The sequence below is a fragment of the Drosophila serrata genome, unplaced genomic scaffold, assembly GCF_035046125.1.
Source record: "Drosophila serrata isolate PLE 108 unplaced genomic scaffold, ASM3504612v1 contig_382, whole genome shotgun sequence".
In the NCBI taxonomy this organism is placed as follows: domain Eukaryota; kingdom Metazoa; phylum Arthropoda; class Insecta; order Diptera; family Drosophilidae; genus Drosophila; species Drosophila serrata.
In genome coordinates, this window is record NW_028257280.1 from 4,712,820 (window position 1) to 4,737,759 (window position 24,940).

A 24,940-nucleotide genomic window follows, 5' to 3' on the forward strand; every position below is an offset into this window, starting at 1 on the left:
TTTAATTCGGAAAGCTTTTCTATGTTAGCTTTTATCACGTTAAAAATTCTGCGTACTTCATTTGAAATTAAAAAATTCTAATTTTTATCAATTCATTGAAATTTTAACGATGTAGCGCCTTATACAATTTTGAAAAAATTGCCAAAAATTTGTTCTATCTTTTATGCCTAGAAATATTCGCCTATAGATCCTGATCAAGAATATATATGATTTATAGGGTCGGAAATGACTTCTTCACAATGTTTGAAGCTTTTAACTGGTGTTCCAGCTTATTTCATTGATAAACAATTGCCTGTAAGTCCAACAGACTTCGTGTAATACATCTTGGAATTAGAAGTAGCTGACATCGTTTGTCATAGATGCTTTCCAGGTATTAACTTCTTATCTGAAAACTCAAGCACGTAGTGACTCAACATGAGTATTTTGAGTAAAAAAGGCGTGAAATTGCGGTTTGAGCAAATACAACAGAAATATCAACGGCGACGTCACAAGATTAAAGTTTGCCTCGGAAGGGGTCTTTTAGATTCTTTTTTCCTCAATTGCCGGGTGTGTGTTAATGAGACTGTAAATTGTATCAAACGTCGCATAGCTTGAGTTGTGTTTTTATTTTGTGTCTGTGTTATCCGAACAAATACATAATATTCCCCGCCAATGCTTCGATTAGCGATCGTGCCAACAACTGATAACACACACCTTTTGGAGGTCTGCGAATATCGAATTGTTCAGTTTGGCGCGATATTCCGAGGAAGTCGGACGACGTACGGTTGCTAGTACTTTTCCGTATACGGGTATATTTATGGAGTGTCGGAGAGCTGCACACAGCTGTCGCTACTGAGTCATACGTCATACGCCATGGATTTCACCGGGTTCTTGGTGCTTTTTGTGGTGGCCTCGACACTGACCTCGAATTCTGAGGCACATGACTCTAGAGAATCGAGCTTTGAAGACCCTTTCAGTCATTGCCCATCAGAGAGGCAAATGTGCCATCAAAATGGCACCTTCGCTTATTGTGCCGGGCTGAAAGTGAGGTATCCGGGTGAGAAAACGGAAGCCAACTGGGTCTATTGCGACTCAATGTTTTGCGAACCGGAGGAGTTCCAGCACGATTACATCACGCGGAACCATGACCAAACGCCTCATCAGAACAAGTGGAAAAGAGCCAGAATCGGTGAACGTGCCACTCTGCACGATGTCTGTCTCCTGAGGAACGGAATGCCTGTCACCAGACAGTGTCTCTTGGTCAACTATCGAGCGCAATGGGAGTCCTTGGAGCAACAACCCCCAGTCGTCTGCCTGCGGCGGTTTAGGGAGCACACGATCAGCGGTGACTTGAACAGCCTGCACGATGATGTGCTAGAGGGCAGGAGACGCACAAATGACACCCAAGGCCGTCGCGAGATGACCGGAATTATGAGAACAATGTTCCGTCAGCGGGAGAGGACTCTTCTGCCCGCCGATATCCATGTAACTGGCCAGATGTTTGGTACTCTTATGCAGCAGGAGAAGGATGCCTCCGTCAGTGTCGACTTGGTCAGTGTCTGCAAGGAGATCATGTCCAGCGACAGTCAAGTGTTGCGCTTATCCGCTGAACTGAATGCCACCAACTCTCTACTGAGCAACTTTGAGAGCTACATGGATGCGATACCGGGACAAATGGTTCCCACTGATAGATGTGGCAAAGTGGTGCCCAATCCAACCAGTGACGCCACCACAACAGCCACAACTGGCGTGGAAACCTATAACTTCTCTGATATTGGAGTTCAAGTATTGATAACAGGAAATATTAGTGTATTCTTCGCCAATCCTGGTTGTGATGGCATTACTGGCATAGCCATCTACTCTGCTCAAGCCGAGGGAAGGAGGTCTTCCTCTAGCGGATTCTGGTATCGCTTTCTACGTTCCACCGATAACTTAAAAAGGGTCAAGGAAGAAAGCCACCTGGAGACGGCGGCTTTTCTTCCTGAAAATCTTTGGCAAGTGGTGAAAGCCAAGGGCGTTTCCTACATAATCTTTAAGGTCTACGCCCACGACGCACTCTTTGTCGAAACTTCACGAGATCGCAGTCGCAAGCCTCGCAGCAAAGTAATCTCAATTTCTTTACCGGAACTTGAGGGTAAGTATATCGAGTATAGTCACAGATTTTATGATTAATTCCTTGTCTATCTCGCAGATAAATCCCTTCCCTTGCTTTTACCCTTTCTCCTCCGCAACGAGAACCTTCGGAATCCGGATGTGAGGTCCATTCACTTGGGCACTGGCTGCGGTTTCTGGAACTACGAGACCTGGAGCAGCGATGGAGTGACCACTGCCAGCAGCTCGGATCTGCTGAGGGATACCATCATTGAATGTCATACCAAGCATCTCACACAGTTCGCCTTCCTGGTGGGTGGCAGCTATCGGACAAACGACCTGGGAGAAGAGGTCCTGATAACGCCGCTAAACGAGCGCGTCCTTGACATCATCTCGATTGTGGGCTGCAGCATGTCGCTACTGGGAATCTTTGGCATCTTCCTCACAGCCGCAGTCTTCAAGAGTTGGCGCAGTCAGGCCTCCACGAAGGTGCTGCTGCACCTGTGCCTGGCCATGTGCCTGCAGATGGTGCTCTTCGTGTTCGTCAACACGGATGACATATCAGAGCAGCTGGTGGTCAATGGGGACACCAAGCGCTGTGTGGCTCTGGGCGCTGCCCTGCAGTACTCCATATTGGTGCTGTTCACCTGGATGCTGATCATTGCCTTCTTGCAGTTCCAGCGCTATGTGACCGTGATAGGAATCGAAAGGCCCAGTCACTACATCCTAAAGGCAGCGATTGTGGCCTGGTCGTTGCCCCTGATTCCCACTCTCCTGGTGGCCCTAATCGATCCGGATTCATACCTGCCCTCCGCTGCCCAGCTCTCAACGGACACTGGAATCTGCTATCCCTCGGGGTATGGCCTCACCTTCGGAGTAGTCTTACCCGTGACTCTCATTACGGTCGCCAATCTGGTGATCTTTGTGTATGTGTTCTACAGCATCTCGCACTCGTTGAATCAGAGCATCCACAAATCTGAGCGAAAGATGGTGGTCAAACAGATCAAGCTCTCAATTATGCTGTTTTTCCTGCTGGGACTCACCTGGATCTTTGGCATTTTCGCCTTCATGCAGGCAGGCGTGGCCTTCTCGTACATGTTCTGCATCACAGCCACCATGCAGGGATTTGTGATGTTTGTGTACTTTGTGCTCTTGGACGCGGCTAACCGTCGTGCTTGGGTGGGTCTAATCTGTCCCACAAGGATGAAAATGGATGTACAGAAGCGCACCACCGAGCTCCAGTCGATGACCACCTCCTCCACTAACTTTACAAGCAGATCGCACCAGTAGATCCAGAAAATCCCATCTTACCAACGAACAAATGGTCTTGCACCAGTGTATTGATATATTTATATTACTTGCCATTATGTATAGCTCTCTGTTTATAATTTATGAAACTATTTAAATACCTAAAAGTGCTTAATAAAATAAGAGAATCTTATTCGCCACCTTATGAAAAGAAGTTTGTTTGTATCACCTTTTTTGGAACTAAGCAGTTCGTGGAAAGTGCGTTGTGATATTATGGAGAAATTATATATACATATATATGTATATTAATTGCTAGATAAGTTATATTTTTGTGTCCCCATGAAGTCTGTTATATTTGTTATTATAGATAATAGAGTGTACAATTTTGTATAAACTACTATAGCTTCTGTTTAGTATTTTTCGGCCATAGAGTAAAACTACTATGTACATATAATAGCAGATATTATCTACAAACAGTTTATCTGCAAATAGAGGTAATAAAGATTGAAAACTCTCAATGAATCACGTCCTTTATTTACGAACAGTATTAGACTGTTAAGAAGGTGTGAACTCAACATGAGTATATATACACAACGACGTCACTTATTTATGGGTGTTTTCCTGCCGCCAAACCAGTTTTTTGTTTTAGTATTGTTTTATTAGAGTATCTCAATGTCACTGGCCTATATTCATGGTTAAACACCATCGATAAGGCAATTAAAATTTAAATTGGAAAATCTCCCGATAGCGGAACCCAGCAAATACCTACTTGATTTAACAAATTACTATACTTTTGAGGGAAATCAAGCGAAATGGGCTAACGATTATTTCAATTCCTCCACTAAGACTATTTACCAACTGCAATCAATCAAAGAAAAAAAATGTGAGAAAAAGGGCTTAAATACTCGTTTGCATTGAAAGTGCGCTGAAAGGAAAATGAAAGCAGGACCATTTACAGACAAGTGCAATTTGAGTTTCCACTGCAAGGCTTCCCTTGCCAGCTGCAAAGTATTTCATCTTCCGGTCGTTGAGATGGCAGCCATGTCACTGCCAAGGGAAGCTGAGCACCTGGTAAGTGTTGAAGCCGTAAAAATTTAAGCAAACTGATGGCACTCGACGAGTGTTTACTTCGATTCCATTTGCCACTGATTCCAAGCTAAATTAAATGATGTCATGTGGAATGGAATGAATTTAATTTGCGACTATGGCTTAACCTCAAAAGTTTTCCCTCGAAACTTAAGAGCTCCAGCTCCTGCTGAGACTTACCCTTCCTGGCATCAAATTACACTTTAAATTAGTTTCTCTTTAAGCCATCAACTGTCATTGTAATCTGGCTTAAACATAAGTGCCACTACGAATCCATTTTCTGCACTAAATTGCATTCTGAACAGAGAGCACCTAAGCCGCTTACAACAAAGCTCTTGCGACCTGTATTATATTACATGCATGTGTCACTTATTGGCCCATTACAACCAACGATTAAACAATCATCAACTCAACGTTTTATTAATCTGTAGAATAATAACAAATTGAAATTTTATTTGATTTATGAGGCACTTGAATATGTGGAGGAGTAAGGTTTATTTATATTTTGTATTTATTTGAGTTATAAAACTATAATACTTTATACTGGGAATATGAACTTAATAATTTTTATACATTTTTTTGTATGCCTTTATTCTTTATATTAGTTTTTAACTCAAGTTACTGGTGATAATTATTTCTCAATCATTATTATTTCTATTAGATATAGCGCTCCCCACAGTAACTATTGTAAATCAAAAAGGCAAACTTTCAGCCCTTTTCAGTCTCATCTAAACAAGTGGGCACAGATGAGGGTATGGAATTAATCGATATTTTAGTCGGGAATATACCAATTTCAAATCCTGCACTCCCGCTGACATTTCACAATCAACCCATACATACTACATGCACACATATATGTACATATGCTCTCGATTCGTATCAATTGCAATCAATCAAAATGTGAATCACTTTGAAAGCGTCCGCCACCATTCAAATGCAGAGACAATGAAAGCGAAGCCAGAACCAGGAGCAGAAACTGGCAAACTGCAATGGAATTTGATTTGCAGGACTTCACTTTGCCAGCTGCCAAGTTCTTCGGTTGTAAACTTTGATTCCACATAGAGCTGCCAATGGAAGCTGAGCACCTGTTAAATGCTGAAGCCAGGGATTTTTTTACGAAAGTGCAAAGCACTTAGGAAAATATTTGCCTACCTTTTTTAAAACGGATGTTTATTTCTCGCTTTTGGGTTTGCTTACAACTACATTTTCAATTAGTCTTGCTAAATACCACTGACCGAGCTTAGTGGCAAGTCCTTGTCGATTTCCAATCAATTTTCCGCGTAAAATTTACTCTTAAAAGGGGTGCTCATAAGCCGCTTACCTTCAATGGAAAACAACTCTAGTGGACAGGTGAGCGAGCGGAAGCTGTTGGCACAGATATTGCGTGCTACCCAAGCCGTGTAAATACAGGAAAATAATTGCTGCTAAATAATGCACTCTATGGTACATGCGGTAAAAAAAAGTTCAGAAAATAAACACACAAAATACGTCATATTAATCCGGAACTATAAAAATAAATATATTTGATTTATCTTGACTTTAACTAGGAAATTATTATATTAATTGATGTACAACCAATAAAGTGCGTTTTTTTAAATCCTTGCAACTTTGAAATACATTTTTACTTATTTTTTAAAGTCTACAATACTCATAGTATACATTTAAAATCCCGGACTATGTGTTTCTTTTAAACAAAAAATAAATTGAAACACCTATAAATTGAAAGGTGTGGCTCTCTCTTCGACTCTCTCCTTCTAGCCCTATTTTCAACGCTCACCTTACCTGTTTGCAGTTGGCAATTTTTTGTAAATTCCGTAATAGCACACCCAAAAGGCTAGGCAAGGACATGTGCAACTATTAAAAATTATTTTCTTTTCACATTCCGACGAGTGTACGGCAGATATTTTATGATTCGAAACGTGCAAATGGCCAGAACTCCAGGACTGCAGGACTCCCCTGGGACAGCAGTCCTTAGGTGTGTGTAGTATTGCTGATATTTCGTACGTGCACCCACAACATGAACCCATAAATACGTATTGATTTTCCATTCGGCCACACACACCCTCAAGTATCTTATCGGAGCAAGGTGAGGGGAAAGACGCGAGGATAAAGTAAAGAAAATTCTTCGATGGGGGAAAAGCGGGCAACAATGGCTGGCTCCAAGCTCCAAGCTCCAAGAGCGAGTTATGATTACGAAAGTTTCTTTAATGCGGCGCTGTGAGCGGGAGCACATACTATAAATGGAAAATAAATGCGAGAAATTTGCCGCAATTTGCGACGCCCTGCGGAGTCACTGAACCGCAAAGCTGCAGAAATGTTGTTTATCAAATATTTATCGCACAAGTAGTTATTTCACAAAATTCCGGCAAATTGCAGCCAGACATGCAAATGGAATGGAATGCAGCCGAATGGATTTTTGTCTCTCCATCAGAGATGAGAAATTGGCCGCCATCCGAGTGAGACATGTCTACATCACGAGTTCATTAATTCCAACTCCCATATAATACAGTGCTCCCAACCACATACAACCCAGCTACAGTAAAGCCCCCATATGTTTTCGCTCCATTTGGCCTGACTAATGGCCATACATCGCCGATGCTGGGCGATGCTGGCAGTGGCATGTTAGCTACTGCCGCGTGCCGAAAATGGCGAGAGCCCTCATAACAAATTTGTTAGATGTGCGGAAATTTGTCAAGAGCATTTGCCACAACAAACAAACATGCGACGATGAAGAACACCGCATGTGTGTGGCCTTTCGTCCGACTGAATTTGTATTAAATTTACGGGGAAAACCAGCATAACAGTTGGACTTTGGATCAGAACAAATTATGGCAAAGTAGGAGAAGAATATAACGAGAATTGGTTGACATTATTTCGTATCTCTGGCAGAAAATTGTGGCTTTTGAAATGGCAAATTGATGTATATCAAAATTAATTAGTGTTTAGAAATACATAGAAACTGGCATTTAATAATATTTACAATTTGCTAAATATATTTGTCATTGTTTTACAACGTGATAGCAGATGTTGAAATTTGAATATAATCCTTAACAATTTCTAAAAACATGCTACTCCTGTTTATTTACATTAAATCCCCCTGAATTCATGGTCAAATCCTAAAAACAATTTACACAGCAATTGCGTAATATTCATATAATCTTCACGGGTGAGTTATTTGCGGAAAAATTATGGCAAACACAACACCGAAATGAGATTTCAGCTGCAGTTAGCAATACCAATGCCAAAGGCTCTTGACCGGGCAATTAAAACTGCCAAAAACTAATGCCACCGCAAAACTACAGTTGCCAGCTTTACGGTTTTGAATTGGCCACGAACTCGAAATGTTCAACAATGTGCCGGGAAAATCCTGTGGCTGCCATTTCGCAAAAAAAAAATAAAGTGGGTTGAGAAATCTCCAATGTCCCGGAGCCCAATTAAAAGCATTGGGGAAAATTCCCATCGATTTCGCAAAAGGGTGGCTGTCGAATCGAAATTTATTATCAAATGACGGCAAACAGCTGCATCGACTTAAAGCGGCTTAAAAACTTTAAGGCCGCTAAGCCTTTCCGGCCTAATTGTAAGGGACACTTGACACAAAAAGGGCCGGAGCCGCATCAAAGAACGTATTTTTTTTAATATTTTAATTGGCAAAAAGGCAAATGAAAACTGTCGCCAGCAGGCAAAAGAATAATTATAATTTAATATTACACGGGTCCTGCAAAAGGAAATAAATAAAGGGATAATGAGAGGTAGGGGGAAATTGAACCTAAATAAAAAATGGCCTTCAACAGATTGGTACAGAGAAAATGGGAAAAAATTAAACATAAATAAAATGATTTTCATCAACTAGTGTTGCTTTTTTAAAGGTTTTCAGATTCAAAATGTTTTCAGCATTACAAAGTTATATGTATTTTGGTTCTGTGTAAAATAAATTAAACAAATAAAGGGTTGAAATTAATTTCTGTAAATGTTTTGGTAAATATTGGTTGCTTTGGTTAAGGCTTATAACCATAAAGAACAGTAGGAGCCGCTGCTATCTAATCGTAAGCATTCTCAGATTCCTTTATCTTGCTTTTCTACAGCTTCTCAACTCAACCAGACTGAAGTTCATTTGGGCTTTAACAGTCTAGCAATAAAGTCGCGGTTCTTTAGTCCAGGCACTTGAGGCCAACAGAAACAGATTTGCTAAAGCAAAACATTCATAAATCATCCGAGAAAGTGAAACTAAACAATTGCCAAGGACTTGTGTGTGTTTGCTGGCGTCCCTTTTGCCATTTCATCTCAAAATAATTAAGGCAAACAGAAATGAATTTGTGCACGTGCTGCGTTTAAGAAATTGCTTTTGCCTCCAACTCAGTTCTCTGGGGCACTTTTGGCTTGGCTTACTCGACTTTTCTGGCCTTTTATGTTTTGACTGGTATTTCCTTCTTTCCAGCCAGTAAGCCTCGCCTCCGTGTATAGTCTGTTCTTGGTTATATTTTCTTGCTTTTTGTATTTTTTAATTTTCGCCCGAGTTTGCACAAGTTGCCCCATGCCATTTGTTGCTGTTGCCTTTGGTTTTGTGTCAACAACACAAAGCCGCACACATCGCAAACAGTTGCCCCAATCCCATACCCATTCCCATTCCCATTCCCGTTCCCGTTCCATTTCCCATTGCCATTAAGGTTTCATGTTGCGCAATGCCATCCAAGACAATAGTTGCACAAACTGAACTTACCATGTGCATGTGCTGCCTGAACTGAACTGTGCTGCGAACTGCGACTCCTTTGGGGCATTCATATCTGCCAGCCGGTCTAATATGGCTCGCCGGTCCTTTGTTTTTCCCGCCCTTTTTTCACCGCGCTGCCCGCCTTTCTTCCTTCGTTTTGCGAGTTTTGGCGAACAATAGGACGCAAAGCGGAAAAGTTTACAATTAGCTTGTCAACAATAGCCGGGCATACGCGGCGTATGCGTGATGTGCCCGAAACATAGGAGAAATTCTGCACCATTCTTTTATATTATTATTATACCCTTGCAAGGGTATTATTATTTTAGTCAGAAGCTGGTTTCACTGTAAAGGAGTCATTTCCGACCCTATAAACCACATATATTATTGATCAGCATCGAAAGCTGAATCGATATAGCTATGTCTGGCAAAAGTTTTATTTTTTTCAAAATTTTCAAAATTTTATAAGGGGTTACATCGTTAAAATTCTTAAATTTTGACAAAAAATTAAATTTTCAAAATTATGAAAGTTAGTATGCAGATTTATTAACCTTTCAAAAACTAGCACAGAAATGAAATTCGAATTGAAATTAGTGAATTTTTGGCTTAATTATGAGTTTTTAAAACTTTAACTTCTTAAATAAATTGTCTTATAAAAATAACGATAAATATCGATTAAAAAAATGCAAATAATAATTATATAATTTGATTGCCATGCAAGGGTATACAATTTTCGGCTTTTCCTTTTGTTGTGATTTGTAGAAATGAAGTAAAAGTCACTGGTGTACACAGCCACTTTTATGCAAATATCGCTTATATGCGTGAAAACGTTACAATTAACTTGCTTAAATTACCCAGAACAGTCCTATTCTTAGTCTTTAAGAATACAGGATATATGGTTGATATGCTAATATCGCTAAAGGCAAAAAAAAAAGTTTATAATCAACTTGGTAGAAAAGGCTTGGTATACACGGCGTATGCGTGTTATGCTGAAACTAATTTAAAACTTGAATCTATTTTAGTCTGACATTGGCCTACACAGTAGCCATTACCTATAACCAATTAACTATTATCTAAACATATATTTAAAATTATTACCATAAAATCTCTTATTCCTTTTCTATGTACATATCTATTTTCACCACATACCATTTAAAAATAATTTATTGAACGAATTTAACATTAATTTAAGTAAACGCCTGTTTACTGTATTTAAACTATGCGCCACAGTTAATAAAATCCCGCCTCTTGCCTGCCCTTCCGAATGAAAACCCCAAAAATAATTACCAAAATTATTTTGGTAAACGTTCTCCGCTTTCCAAACTGAAAATCTTTATGCATATTTTATGCTGTGCGGCACGGAGCCAAAGAAGGCCAATGAAGGGGAAAATAGTGATGTAATAAAAAGCGCGAAATAACCGGGGACGAAGTGAAGTGAGCTGCGGAAGAAGAAGAGGAAGGTTTAAGGGAACGTGAAATGGCGGCAACATGTTGCCGGAAGTGTTGGCCTGCAATTTACACAGGAAAAGTTGCTCTCGCCTTTCCGAAATTCGCATGTGTTTGTGTGTGTATGTGCGCCGCAGGGAGAAAAGTTTTCCAGCGTAAAAGGGTTAAGTGCAGAGCCCTGTATTAAGAATTGTGGAAGTTATGCCTGCTTGGAAAAGTTCACATGACAAAGTTGTTGTTATGTTTCTTGCGATCTACCTTACACATTTAAATTTCAAATGAACGGAACTCATATGTGCTTGTATAACCCGAACAACGTAGATTTTATCCAGCGCTCAACTGTTGCTGGCAAAAAATCCCCCATTAAATTCTCCTAATTATTACTTTATATTCTACAAAACCTATATAAATTGTTAAATGTCGGATAGCCGGTCAGTTCGTGATCGGAACTCAAATGGAATAGAACTCGGAATCACAATGAGTTGCGAATTTTGCTAAGCACTTGGCTGAGTAAATAGTGAAACCAACCAAGCGAAAAGTCGGAGTGAAGAGTGTAATTAATAATCAGTTTGGATAAAATACAAGCGTGTGGCAAATGCAAAGTCAAGGTTGAACAATTGATAAATTTATATATATATATAAATTATATAATAAATATAACGCGAATTTAAAACCAGTGATACAAGTGCAATTATATCAATTTATGAATTGGTCTATATAAAATTATACAAAAAAATGAAACAGCAGAGTCTGAAAGATTTGGCACAAACAATTTATACTGAAGAAAGTGTATCAAGAAATGCATATATCAATAAAATAATAGTGTAATTTAATTTTTAAATTCAACAATTATTGGTAAATTAAGAGTGTTTTAAAAATATATATTACAAATTCAAAAGATAGAATTCAGTTACAATACTTTTAATGATATTTTATCAAACTAAATCTGTTGAAAATAAATTATAGGACTTGACTATAATAACGCTAAATTATAGTAATTATAAACAGGCTATCAGTTTTGCGATTGCTGATGCAACTGAATGAAAGCCAGTGAATTTTATTGTTATAATTATAAAGTATTCCGATACCAAAAAAATAAAAAATAATAGTTAAAATGGTTGAAAAGGCCTCTTTGGCCCGGCTTAAAAGCCTGGAATGGGGGCGTCTCTTTAACATGTTCTACATAGAACCGGTGATTTTTATGCTTCTATTCTCGCACATGCTGTCAGGTGAGCAGATATCTCAATTATAATCATATAGCTATAGCACGATCATCCCATTAGGTACCGTCATGCGTAATCAGTTGATTTATCAGACCTGCACGGTGATATTTCAGTACAATGAGAGTGATTGCAAGCTTTTGGATAGCAAAAACAATACGGCAGAAATTCAGGTAACAACTTTAATTAATTTTAATTTAAATGAAAATAATGTAGGATTATCATCAGGCAATTGAGACCGAACTGCAGTCGTATGTGGCAAATATGTTTCTTACACGGACACTTTTCGAGAGCATTGTGCCGGCAATTTGTGGATTATTTGTTGGTTCTTGGTCGGATCATTACGGCCGTAAACCTTTGCTCATAGTCTCCATGATTGGTTTGAAAGCTTTGTTTATCGCATTTAAAGAGAATATTATAGAAATGTATTATTATTAGGCTTTTCTGCTTCTGCTATGCTGTCGTCTGTCATTTGCTGGCTGTCTAATTACTATATGGTTAATCCCTGGTGGTACACCCTTGCCGCTGTCCCTCACTCCCTTCTCGGCGGACTGTGTGTATTTATGGTGGCTGCATTTTGCTTTATATCAGACACAACGGACAGAAATACCAGGCCTTACAGGTGGGTTAATATTTTTAATAGGTTAATCCCTAATAAAAGACTGTTTAAATTTAATTGTATCTTTCAGAATGATATTCATGGAGTTTATACTCTTCGTGGCCCTCACCAGTGGTTCCTTAACGTCCAGCTTTGTGTATGCAGCCACTAGTGCCGCCTTCGTCCAGAGCCTCTCCTGTTTAATAGTTATCCTAGCAACATTGTTTATTATTTTCTACCTGCCGGAAAGTTTAGGAATGTGTCCGGATCAGGATGAAATTCCCGAAAAGGAGAAGGAAATTGTTGTGACAATTTCCGATCAAAAGCCCGAGGCACATGAAAAGCGTGATGAGCCGCCAAAGTACGAAACACTAGAAAAACCGGACATTGAAGAGAAAACTAAAGAGCCAGGATTGCTGAGCATCATGCACATTAAGGACATGTTTAGCACTTGCTTTAAGAGAAGAGAGAACAACGCTCACTCCATCATTTGGCTTGTTACCTTGGCTGGTTTTGTTTCCATCTTTGTTGGCGGTAAATCCATTATTTATTCACGGTTAGAATAATGATTGAGCTGACGACATTCTTGTAGATGGCGTCATAACTGTGATGTATTTGTTCGTGCGTCAGCAGTTTCACATGACAGTGCGCGAATATACCATTTACGAGACAGTGAGTCAATCGGTGCCAATGCTGGGAGCTCTACTTGGGATTCTCATACTAAGAAAGGTGAATATTCTGGTGAACTCTTAAGCTGATACACAAAGTAATCTTAAAATATATACAAACTTTTTTTTGCAGCTTTTTGGCCTGTCTGTGGTTACCTTGGCATTACTCTCTCTGCTTTCGGAGATCCTTAGCAATTTGGCCAGAGGATATGCTTATTTAACATGGCACTTGTACTTATCCGTGGCCTTGGGGGTATTCCGCTCCATTCAAGGACCCATGTGTCGAACAATTGTATCGAACATAGTTCCAGCTTCGGACACGGGTGGGAAAAATATATATAAAATTATTTTCTTGCCTTAATAATTATTTATTAAATCATCAGGCAAACTCTTTGCAATTGGAAACATCGTGCAATCTTTTGCGCCTTTTGGTAGGTGATATTACTCTCAAGTCTTCATTATTAAATATATTTAAATTCCAGTGGCTGCTCCTCTTTATACGGCAATTTACAAGAACTCCTTGACCACAAATCCTGGGGAATTTAATTTTCTTAGCGCTGCATTCTATTTGATATCCTTCCTTCTAATTGGGTGAATATAAGAGCAAAATCCATCATCGAACTCAATGATTTTCAATATCTATACTTGCAGCTGTGTGATGAGAATTAAATTCAAGCACCGAAACTTCTACGCCAAGTCGCTCAAGTAGCCAAAAGGAAACGGAATTTCCATTTACCATCAATATTGATTGTGGCAAGTTGGCCAACTTTACAAAGCTTTGTTTATGTGCTCGAGTTGAAAACTTTGTGTGGCCTGGCATGGTCAGTATTAAATAATTGGATTTTGTAAACGAGTTTTTGTATTTAGCTAATTTTATTGAAAACCGCAATAAGGGAATTGGAAACCATTTCGATTTGCAACATGTGCAGATACGAAATTAAAAGATTAACAAGCATTTGGTTTTTAATAACACATTCCTGGCAAACGTTCGTTTTTCATGTCACCTAATCAAATTACAAATGCTAACTAAATTGCAGCCATCAACAACTCCAATGCGAACTATTTATCGAACTATTTAATTGCATCAACTGGACATAAGTGACTACACATTTTCACGCTTATCCGATGAGAATTTATTTAATTGTTGTCTGTGTGTGTAACGCTCTGTTGTGGATACACTGAAAATAGTCAAATTACACTGTATAAAGATAACTTAAAGCCCATTCATTATATATTTGTATATCTGTCATAAATAATAACTTGTTTCGTAAACGTGCATTTATTATAAATTATTTTGATGTATTAAACTTCATTTGCAATTCAATTCCATTCATTTAAGCATTTTTATATCAACTAATACTTGAAATATTTATTTTTTTTATAGCTATACACCAGGTCATGTCCTTGCTGGCTTTTGCAATAAGGACATGCATAAGGCATGAGCTTTTAATAGTGCATAATTTATGGGGCAAAAGTTTGAGCAACATATAGCAAAGTTCAAACGTATTCGGAGAATCATTTGGATTCATTTGGACTCTTTGTGACTTTGCCACGTTTCGCATGAATTTGTAATGTCACCAATGCCAAAAGTTCAGGGCACAATTTGCGGCAATTTGAATTGTTGAACATCAACTCGATGATTAAATATTAAATTGCGACTCTATTATGCGCACAAAGGTATGCTACATATATGTAAGCGGCAGGGCAACGCATGTGCCACAATTCCTGCCCTATAAGGCCACGCACATGGCCACAATCCCCCAGCAATCAGTATCGGGTTACTGAAATCGGCGAACCGAAACCGAGTCATCAAATCACAGTCTTGTCTCGGTTTAAGCATTAAAGCCATGGGTGCTTTGAAAATGCTTCGAAAGAGCTTTGAAATCGTTTTGAAAGCGCTTTAAGATCGTCGCGCGTGCAACAAATAAACAAATCGCCACGAAATTCAATTCGCAGGGCATGAACTTGCACTTGCACTTGAACACGCCAACTTAATGGAGTGTATGTGTGTGTGTATGTGTGGGTGTGGGTGTGTATGGGGCGCGTGTTCAGGGGTGTCTTTGTTTGCACAGGAAAAGCGTTAACCATAAAAGGGAAACTTTGATGCGGATGCAAGTGCTGGTGGCAGCAGTTCAGCGTTTAACATTTCCGTTGGTTTCTGTGGCTGCTACACAGATGGAAAAAATGGGGACCATAAAAATCAATAAGACTTGGTTAAGGTGTAACATTTTTCCACCATATTAATTAAGACTTTATTTTGCTTACTTTAGGAACTTGAAAATACCTCCTTTAATAACAATGTAAATATATTTTTGTTATTATTAATAATAACATTAATAACCCTATTATATTTCAAACTCTTTATTGGGTTTATTTCTACTTTAATTACCCTTTAGTCTCGAATTTGTTTACCATATTTCGATTTATATTAATTTTTCTACCTATATCCTGATTCCATGTGTTATCTTTACACCCATTTATTCTCAAAGCCAAAAGTCGTCAAATGTCTCTGTCTAATTGAGCAGCCAGATAAGACGCACATAAAACTTTAAACGGTAAACGGCGGACAACAAAGTAGCGTCCACTTCCGGTTGGCATGATTGATGGCCGTTTTAGAGGCCCGAAACGGGAGCGACAGCTGAGGCACGTCAACGGGGCGCATACGTAATCGTTTATTAAACAAAACAAATTATGAGCTGCCAGCGGGCAAACGACATGCAAGTGTTGACGAAGGTCAAGTTTGGCATTTACCAAAGGCAAAGGTTGCTACCAATATGAAATATAGCGGCAAGAGAGCGAAAGAGCTGTTTCCGCCGTAAGGCTTTACGTTATTACGTATACCCAAGGTGGAACGCTCTCGCTCTCTCTCTCTCTTGTGGAATTTCTCTTTGGCATTTTCCTCTCATTTCAAGCGAGGACCTATAAAACGAGAGAGCCGAGGACGAATCGAGTTAGTTTTGCTGAAGACTTCGCCTCGAAACGGTCGCCAGCGGTGGTTGGATAAGAGACTTTTCCGTGCTTTCCCGACTTCGCTTATCGTTTGTTGTTCGCTTATCAGGCGTTGCGCGTCGTTGAAATGCCGTCGGTGGAAATGCAGTTCGAGTAGTGTTCGTTGCCTAGTTTTCCGCGCTGCAACATATCAACTGCGTCGTATTTTTTGACAACATCCTGCAATCATGTTTTGGATTTTACGACGTACTGGCGCCGCCAATTTCTTCAACTCCTTCAACAACAACTGCAGCTTCTCGAAGAGCAACGCGAATGGTGGCAATCACAGCAATAGCACTCAAGGTAATCCCCCGATCGCAGATACCTTGGCAATCAATTAGTCGTGTTAGCTACGCCAAAATTCCGCCCTCAATTAGGATAATTCATCAATAATTAGCGGACTAATCACATTAAGTCTCAAACTTCGGCGAAAGTCAACCATAAATAGCGTTAGGCATGATATAGTGATTGAAGGTATATTGGTCAGAAAAATGGGGGAAATGCGAATTAAATAAATGCGATTAGATAATGAGGCAGTGTTGTCTCAAATTAGTTTAAGTTACTTAAGTAATAACCTAAAATGCGAAGTTCTAGGTTACTACCTTTCTATTTATTTCTCTTACACTTGTTTAAATTAATTGTCAATTGAAGAATTATTGCATTTAAATAGCTATAGCAATCATTTTCATATGCAAACTAACCAATTTACATTAAGAACGACTTCTGTGAAATTGCGAATTAATTGTTAAAAGCAAATCTGACTACCTTACACAATCATTCTTAAGTATCAATTTGCTTAATTGTTCAACAAAACCAAATCGTTTAAGATGACAATCTACACCAGCCCTCGCAACTTCATATATTATATATTTTCATAGATTACCTAGAATTTAATGACTTTCATCAACTCAATTACCCGATCAATGTTTCATCCTTATTCAGATTTCCACGGGACTAAAGCCCACGCAGTTGGATATCCTTGAATCCGTATGCCAGACATGTTCCACTTTAGGCCGTGCCTTTATTCATAAGCCAAACCCTCTACTTGTTATCAAAACAAGTTAATTAAAATTCTCGAAATGACTTGTGGAATATACGCGCCAAATATATATTGTACTTTGCTGCATACTCATATTATTCGCCGTATGGCAAAGTGGGAACCAGCCAACGGAAAACCAAGGGAAAAACCTTGTGGAAAAAAATTGAAGGAGAACCTAGGAAAGTAAATAACATTGAGGCCCTACAACCCACGTAATAATGAGACTCCGTGTGCGTGTGGGAAAACGTGGTGCGGATGTGACTGTCGAAAATAAAACACTTTAGGCTTCGGTCCCAGGATGCTTTTGTCTAAGCGCTAAGTCTCGCACCCTCATCGGGAATGGCAGGAGATAGAAAATGGGGAATGCAAAGGGATTGGAAAATGGGGAGGAATATTTGGGGGTGGTAAATGCCGGAGGCAAGCAATCGGAATTTTTAGTTGCTTTTGTTGATTTTCCCAGACAAAGTCCAAGTGCTCCATCTCTCTTCATTTTCCGCTTATCTCCAGCACATCAGCTGAAGTTATATATATTCAAAACCGTTTCAGAAAATCCACGAATCAATGGATTTGATGATTTAATATATGCACAAAAAATAACTTGGCAGTAAATATAAATATGTTATTTCCTATTTTTGGTCACACAAATTACTGAATACCAAAGGAAAAAAATACATTTACAGGGTCCATGAAATGTTTATTATTACGACATATTCCTTATGAATAAATGTATTATATCAAAAGAACACTTTACTCTTTTTTTTATTACTATTCCCTTTGGTATATCCACGCTTCTAAAGGATTTAATTCCTGTGAAATCAACCGGGCTGTTTTAAATTATGCAAATGCAATTAAGTGCTTAAAAAGTATGCATTTCACCAGAATATGGAATATGAATAACCCTCTATGTTATTAATTAATTAGCTGAGTGGCAGGGAACAAATTAAAAGCAAACACGAACAAATTGCAATTTAAATATTAAGCACGAATTTTAAATTATATTTGCAAACAAGTCTCGTGAAGCCATAGTTTTGGCCATATTGATTTTAGCTGATTGAATTTGCGTTACGCAAATGCGAAACTTTCCAAATATTTGTGCTTGTAATTATGTTTTATAATTACATTTTCCAAGTGCATACTCTGGCAAAAGAGAACAGCTGAGCTTTGTGGGCTACTTAAAAGGCTTCTCCAATTTGATTTACTACTTCGAACAGCTGTTGCCCAGCGGAAAAACAAATGAACAAGAACTGAACATTATCTAGGGTAATATTTAATGAGTTTGCACAATGAATCCATTGAAATGGAACTGAACGGTAAACAAAGTGCTAAATGTCAGGGAAATAATTGAAAAACCTTTTTCCCACATCGCACAAATTGCCATTATTCACATTTGCAAATTTGCAAACATTTATGACATTAATGGCAATGCCAACGACAATTTTTCCAATCACTCGCGGCAGGCGCGAAATTTAATCGCAGAAAAAATTTCATTTGCCAACTTGAACAAATATGAACAAAAACAACAACAAGGAGACGCCGCCCTTAAGCTTTTGTCAACATATTGTTGTATTGTTGTTCACACGAGGATAAAAGGGAAACAGGACGACGAAGAGGGAGGCAGGACGCGAGAGAGAGGGTGAGATTTATGTGTGTTATGCAAATTCTGGGCAACATATGGCTACGGCATTAACCGATAATTATGACAGCCATTTGTCATTGATAATAATGCGTTTGTGCATTCAAATTGCGGAATCTGTGAGGGGAAAATTGTAAAACAAGCAAGGGCAATTAGTCGGAGGGTGTGTCAGCGTTTCTCTGTGGCTATCTGTGCGTGTGCACAAGAAAAATATTACACTCAAGTTGCTCATTTATTTAATAATTCAATAATGAGCCTAGTTATTTAATCTAATAAACTTCAAACCATCTTTAGATTCAAATTTCCTTAAATACGCATATTTTTCATATGAAAAAGTGTATTCAACGACTTTATAATAGTCCGTATTAAAGTGGCAAATTTATATTAAATTCCACAAAAACTTTACCCTATTCAAGGTTTAAAATATATTTTCTTTATTTTTCTCTATCACTGTGAACATCTAGGTGCAATGTCCAATTATTTGCGGCTCCTGCTGGACGTCTGGTTGGCGTTTTATATTACTTTTTCAATTTTGTTTGGTTTTCTGCGGCGTCCTGGTCACCGGCCATCAAATGTGACTGTTTTTCGGCCGGCGGCATCATTAGTTCATGTTTTGGGGCCAGACATCAGAAATAATAATAATAATAACAATGGCTGAACAGAAAATGTATCATAAATTATGGTTGGCAGTTGGCAAGGAGAATGTATCCTGGGCACAGCATGCGAAGAATTATTAGGCATTTATCTGGCGTATTAATAACGCCGCTCCTGTCTGCTGGCTTCCAGTCTTTCCCGCCGTGATTTATATCCGACTGCCGGCGGCGGGCGGCATCATTTGTAATAATTTGTGCTGTAATTCTAAAGTAGAATCGAGAGAAACTTTTATCTGGCGAGATTACACGACGAGTCAGAGGCACCGGGCGGCGCACTGAACTTAAAGGCGGTCCGGAGTCATAAATTTCCATTCGCCTGAGCTCCAATCCCGGAGTCCAGTAAAAACATTGCGTTAAATGTTTGCACACTTTCCGGCCAGCCGCCGTTCTGCGTTTCGCATTTTGGCGATAAAATTGAGTTTTAGTTTGCCTTACGGTCTGGCGCGCTTTCCGGACTCTCACTCCACTGGTTTTTCCGCACTCTTTTCCGCCTTTGCACTCCAACCATCCGTCATTTCCACAAAAATGTCTGCTCCCCATATATGCGTTTTTTATTTGCTTTTTAGAACGACACATTTTCATATTCATGGTCGTTTATGTTTTTCAGGAAAAGCCACAGCAACAGAAGCTCTTAATCATTTTTTATTTCCGAGTAAATATTTAGGGGTCTTTGTTTAAGGGCATAATATAGTGCGGTTTTAAGGGATGAAAAATAAGGGAAATATTTATTTAATGCCATAGTGGCAAAAATAATATAAATTTGAAATAATAATTCTTTTCAAATTAGTTGTGACTGTTTTAAAAAAAAAATTGTTTTTAAAAAATACATACAAAGGAAAACAACTTCTGCGTCATAGTATTTAATCAAACTTAATCACAAACCCACGACTTTTCCATTAGATTAAACTTAAGAGTCAAACCCCACACAATAAAACTTAAATACTCTGCTAGCGAAACTTTAAGTTAATTGAACATTTAAATGCGATTAAACCCTCTGAACTGGCAATTTCGTGTCGTCACGTATACGCATACGCAGTGTTGAACCCAATTGCAATTAAAGCCAGCACACAGAGCCAAGCCCACATAATGAGCTGCTAATGGGGGCTCGAACGTCTAGTGAGGTCATAAAAATCAAGGGGGCCATACATTTTTGTGCCGTAAATAAAGGCTTCATGGAATCTCACCGCCAGGAACTATTTATTGTCCGTTTCCACCCTCCGCCGATCACACCCTCTGTCCCGTTGTTGGACAAACAAAGCCTTCAATAAATCTCATTTTATCACTTCACAACTCAAGGACATGCAGGCAGGAAGACGACAACAAACAAATAAACAACAAAAATATACGAAGAATGCGGAAAGTTTTTGTGTCTCAACGGTACGGAGCGCTGTGAATTCCAAAAAGAAGCACAAAAGCCGCCATAAATTTTCTGATGCATTGAGGAACATTTCTCAATTTCGAAGCTTTGCGCCATAGCAGCGAAAGTTTCCCTTGAAGCGGAAACAAAAGTTATACACTGGAAAAACTAATGCATTACCCAGGGAGAGTATGTGCGTTTGCCATAGCAAAACCATTTAAAAACAATCATAAAGCAATTGAGAGAAGTTTTATGTATGGCAATTTCCGCTCTTTGCGAAATATATTCAAATGGTTTGTGTTGAGGTAAAGGCACTTAAAAACTTTTTCCACTTTCATTTGCTTTTTAATTAAGTTTTATGGGGAATTGCATATAAATTAAGAACGGTTAAATAAAGTGATGGCTTCTTTTAAATATGTTTTATTTATTTAAGATATATTAAGAGATTTTGTGTTACGTTGAAATGTAACTATAATTATTAACTGACACAAATGTTTAACCTAAAGAAATATTCTATTATCAGTAAAAATACTCCTTTGTATAGTATTTTATTTTATAATTCCAAATTTTTTATTGGAATTTATTAAAGCATTTGTAAAAAATAAATAAGGAATCTCTTAGCAAAGAACAAATATTAAAATTTACTTTTAGCGGGAAATCCATTCTTGTTTTTAAGATTTATTTTGAATATACTGACAAACAAACTTAACTTGACCTCCACCTTATTTTTCCCAGAATTACTTTAGCTATACTTTTCTCATTCTTTTGGAATTCATTGTCATAAATATTCTCCTAATATGTAAGCTTTACATGAAGAGACCGTCCCCCCATAGAGTTCCTTTGAAATACAGACCGCCTGGGAGCTTTGCAAAAAAAAATAAAAAGCAAAAATGTTTTATCAATAGAACCACGCTTTTGTTTAGCAAAAGTTTTTTCATGCATTTTTCCACCTCATTTTGTTGCTTTCAATTTCTCGACAGACAAATATGTGAAGCGGCCCCCACGGAAGGCATATGGTCGCCTCAGCGCCGAGGCTGACGATGCCGTGTCACTTGGCCACAAAATCGATGATCCGTTCGATGAGCTAGACGACTTTGAAATGCTGGCAGCGAACGCAAACTCCAGTGCCGGGTGTAGCAGTCATGCCCACAATGGCAACGGCAATGGCAATGCCAACGAGCCACCAGGTGAAGCCAATGGCAACGTCAATGTCAATGGCAGTGCAGGTGGCGGTGGAGGAGGAGGAGGAGGAGGAGGTGGACTCGGATGCGGGAATGGGAATCTGTTGGCCTGCACGGATGCCGATTGCCAGGGCAACTACGAGGTGGAGAGCGCCCTCTGCGAGCTCGGCCTCTGCCAGGCGAAAGCCAAAACATCAAAGGACCTGGCGGGGGCCACGTCAACATCGAAGGAGATTAACGAAAACACAATAAGTCGACTGCATGCCCTGGCCATGGCCGACGATGATGATGACTACGGTGAGTTTTACTTAAGGTCCGGAGTCCGGACTCCATAATGGGCACCTGATGAGGCAGACACTGCAACCGAGGAGAGGTACAGTGGAGGCAACTCTAATGAGCAAAAGGGGTTTTTCTAGGAGTAACATAAGCTGGTTATGAGACGGAGTCCTTGACTTAAGATACTACAATTTAATGTTATTGCAGGTTAAAGTAAAAGCAAAATGTTCAAGCAAAATATTTTGCTTTTTATATTAAATACGAAGAAGAACGAAAACTAACTTGAGGAAGATGAAGTTTATAAGCCCATGTAGATTGCAATGGAAAATTAGGAGCCAATCTAAAATAGATCATAACCAAGCTTTAAATATTCGCATTTTTCGTATCCATATTAAACATAATTTTTCCATAAAATATTTTGGAAATTTCAATTCGGAAAGCTTTCCTATGTTAGTTTTTGTTGGGTTAATAAATCATCATATTCCATTCAAAATTTTAAAAAATTCAAATTTTTGTCAATTTTTAAAAATTTTAACGATGTACCCCTTATAAAAATTTTAAATTTTTGAACAAAAATTAATTTTGGTCGGACATAGTTAGATCGATTTGCCTGTTGATGCTGATCAAGAATATATATTTGTAGGGTTGGAAATGACTCCTTCACTCCGATTTAAGCTTCTAACTAAATTGTAATATGTTGTGAGGGTATAATAAATGTACCAATTTCCTAGATTTTCGCACTTTTATAGGACTTACTGTACGCTTATTCATATATATCCTACATATATCCTCATAATTTCCAGATGAATCCCTTACCTGCAACGTGTGCGACAGAGCGTTCCATTGTCACCGGCAGCTGGCGTCGCACCAGCAAAAGAAGCGTCACTTCGGGTAAGGGAAATGCACTTAATTAAGCCACCTGCCGTTCTCACTTTTCACCTGTTCACTACTTTCTCCCCCACTCGCCTGTCCTGTGTATTTTTCGTTTTTGGCTTTCGCCTGGATTCCATCTGAATCTCCTTCAAACGAAACGAAATTTCGCACCTCACAGATGCAGTGGCTGCGATAGTTTGTTCCCGTCACTAATGCTGCTGGAGCATCACAAGGAGGAGTTCGAGCACTGGAGCGACGAGGAGATGGGCCGGCGGGTGTGCTGTCGCCGGAATCGCTGTGACGACGACTACTTCACGGACACCGACTCCTTTATCAGTGACGCGGAGAGCGAGGATCTGGAGAGGCTGTTGTAATCGCTGTTGGAAGCGGCAGACAAGGAATCGAGGGAAGCAGGACTGACGGGACTGAAAATGGGGAGGCTGCCCTCGACGAAATTTGAATCCTGGCCCAGGCAGTGGGCGTGGCTCTGGCCATCTCATCCCCCATCATTCAGGCAGCAGCAGCAGCAGCTAGGGGGCGGACACAAGGTATATCCTGCGGCGAAAGGAGACAAGGGACATCGGACTTGGGCGCTCGTCTTCTGATGAAGATTGACACACGGGGCGGACTTAATGAAAATGAATTAAACCCCAATCTGGCTGAACGCAAAATCCCCCCAAAAAAACAAACAATGAAAAATGTTGGCTTAAGCCCAAAACAAAAACAAAAAAGAAAAACAAAACCAGACCAGTGCTGTAGGTTTTAGCTTTATTTTTTAAAAAGATAAGCTCTTAACCAAACAAATAGGAGAATTTCTTCGACGTTTATTTAATATATCCCTAGTGAAACAAGCTTTGAAATATAAATTATATTTAAAGTTCTTTATTGTTTAAGAACAAATTTAATTACTAAACTGTTTTATTCTTCAATGAACCATTCCTCACGTTTTTAAACAATAGCATTAAATTATTTAAGTACTTTCTACTCTCTATATTTTTATTTTTCAACCATTTATCTTGTTTTCAAGTAGAGTTTTCTCAGCACTGGTCATGGCAAAAAAAAATCATACGAAAAGATGTCAGGACAGAAAAACAAGATATAAAATACTTGTCGACTGTGTTGTCTGTATTTTTAGAGTTCAACTACCAGACCCTGCGCTTGGGTCTAAAAACCCAGTTATATATATTTGTAAATGTAAATGTATTATATATATCTATGTGTGTGTATAATGAGCTAGTCGAATACGAAAATCCATAAATGGAAGTCATATCATTAAATGCATATGTGTAAACCCAAAGGAAAAAACAAAAAACAATTGCGAAACTATTTACCAAGGCAACAAGAAAGAAACCGCAAGAAAACCGAAAAGTATTTTTCAATAAATAAAATAAAACTGTGCAAACCAAGCAAGCGAAACGTGTTTGGCAATCTGTACTCGTTCATTAAAATTCTCATAAATTTGCAATTATGGCCGGACGACACTTAAGGAAAATTGCTCGCAATTAAAATTTCAGATTTCTTCGCCTTCGCCTGAGCTCATAAGTATGCCACAATATAAATCAGAGGGCAAAAAAAAAATAATGCCCCGTGGACATTTCTTAAATTATTCAGCGGCGTGGCTTTATTGTGGCATCATTAAAACTTGATTGACTTGATGATGAGTGAATGAAGTGGGCGGAGTGAAAACATTGACTGGGCGAAAAACTTTGCCCGCCTTCAAGGCCATTTCGGGGCTTCTCCAGAAATAATTTCCGCTGCCGCAAAAGTTCAACATAAACCCTGGAACGAGCTCCGCCATCGATTAAGTACTATACATATTCGCTAATGTTGTTCGCATTCTGGTAAGCAATCTCATTTCGCCCGAAAGGATTCATATTTCGCTTTAATGGCCATGGAGCC

General features: G+C 39.0%; 3 protein-coding genes across 3 annotated transcripts; all 3 read left to right on the forward strand.

Annotated features, from left to right (window-relative positions):
• The first annotated feature begins 739 nt into the window (after positions 1–739).
• Positions 740–3,520, forward strand: Mayo (mayo). The gene is made up of 2 exons (XM_020955974.2): positions 740–2,113; positions 2,171–3,520. The coding sequence occupies exons 1-2, from the start codon at positions 853–855 to the stop codon at positions 3,358–3,360; spliced, it is 2,451 nt and encodes an 816-aa protein (XP_020811633.2). The 5' UTR covers positions 740–852; the 3' UTR covers positions 3,361–3,520.
• A 6,769-nt stretch (positions 3,521–10,289) lies between these two features.
• Positions 10,290–13,891, forward strand: LOC110186685 (putative peptidoglycan muropeptide transporter SLC46). The gene is made up of 10 exons (XM_086840582.1): positions 10,290–11,784; positions 11,839–11,948; positions 12,004–12,154; positions 12,214–12,397; positions 12,465–12,907; positions 12,966–13,102; positions 13,175–13,364; positions 13,425–13,472; positions 13,524–13,632; positions 13,693–13,891. The coding sequence occupies exons 1-10, from the start codon at positions 11,670–11,672 to the stop codon at positions 13,748–13,750; spliced, it is 1,545 nt and encodes a 514-aa protein (XP_086696708.1). The 5' UTR covers positions 10,290–11,669; the 3' UTR covers positions 13,751–13,891.
• Positions 13,892–15,907: 2,016 nt separating this feature from the next.
• Positions 15,908–24,451, forward strand: LOC110186762 (uncharacterized). The gene is made up of 4 exons (XM_020956023.2): positions 15,908–16,332; positions 21,692–22,189; positions 22,972–23,059; positions 23,220–24,451. Exons 1-4 carry the CDS (start codon positions 16,218–16,220, stop codon positions 23,413–23,415), a joined length of 897 nt encoding a protein of 298 aa, XP_020811682.2. The 5' UTR covers positions 15,908–16,217; the 3' UTR covers positions 23,416–24,451.
• Positions 24,452–24,940: the final 489 nt, after the last annotated feature.

Bases quoted from the DNA above. Each gene is read 5' to 3' on its own strand.
- Mayo (XM_020955974.2), top strand. From the start codon at position 853: ATGGATTTCACCGGGTTCTTGGTGCTTTTTGTGGTGGCCTCGACACTG. The intron at 2,114-2,170 runs GTAAGTATATCG...TCTATCTCGCAG, and splicing joins TTCTTTACCGGAACTTGAGG to ATAAATCCCTTCCCTTGCTT.
- LOC110186685 (XM_086840582.1), top strand. From the start codon at position 11,670: ATGGTTGAAAAGGCCTCTTTGGCCCGGCTTAAAAGCCTGGAATGGGGG. The intron at 11,949-12,003 runs GTAACAACTTTA...GATTATCATCAG, and splicing joins ACAATACGGCAGAAATTCAG to GCAATTGAGACCGAACTGCA. The intron at 13,633-13,692 runs GTGAATATAAGA...CTATACTTGCAG, and splicing joins ATATCCTTCCTTCTAATTGG to CTGTGTGATGAGAATTAAAT.
- LOC110186762 (XM_020956023.2), top strand. From the start codon at position 16,218: ATGTTTTGGATTTTACGACGTACTGGCGCCGCCAATTTCTTCAACTCC. The intron at 22,190-22,971 runs GTGAGTTTTACT...CATAATTTCCAG, and splicing joins CGACGATGATGATGACTACG to ATGAATCCCTTACCTGCAAC. The intron at 23,060-23,219 runs GTAAGGGAAATG...CGCACCTCACAG, and splicing joins CAAAAGAAGCGTCACTTCGG to ATGCAGTGGCTGCGATAGTT.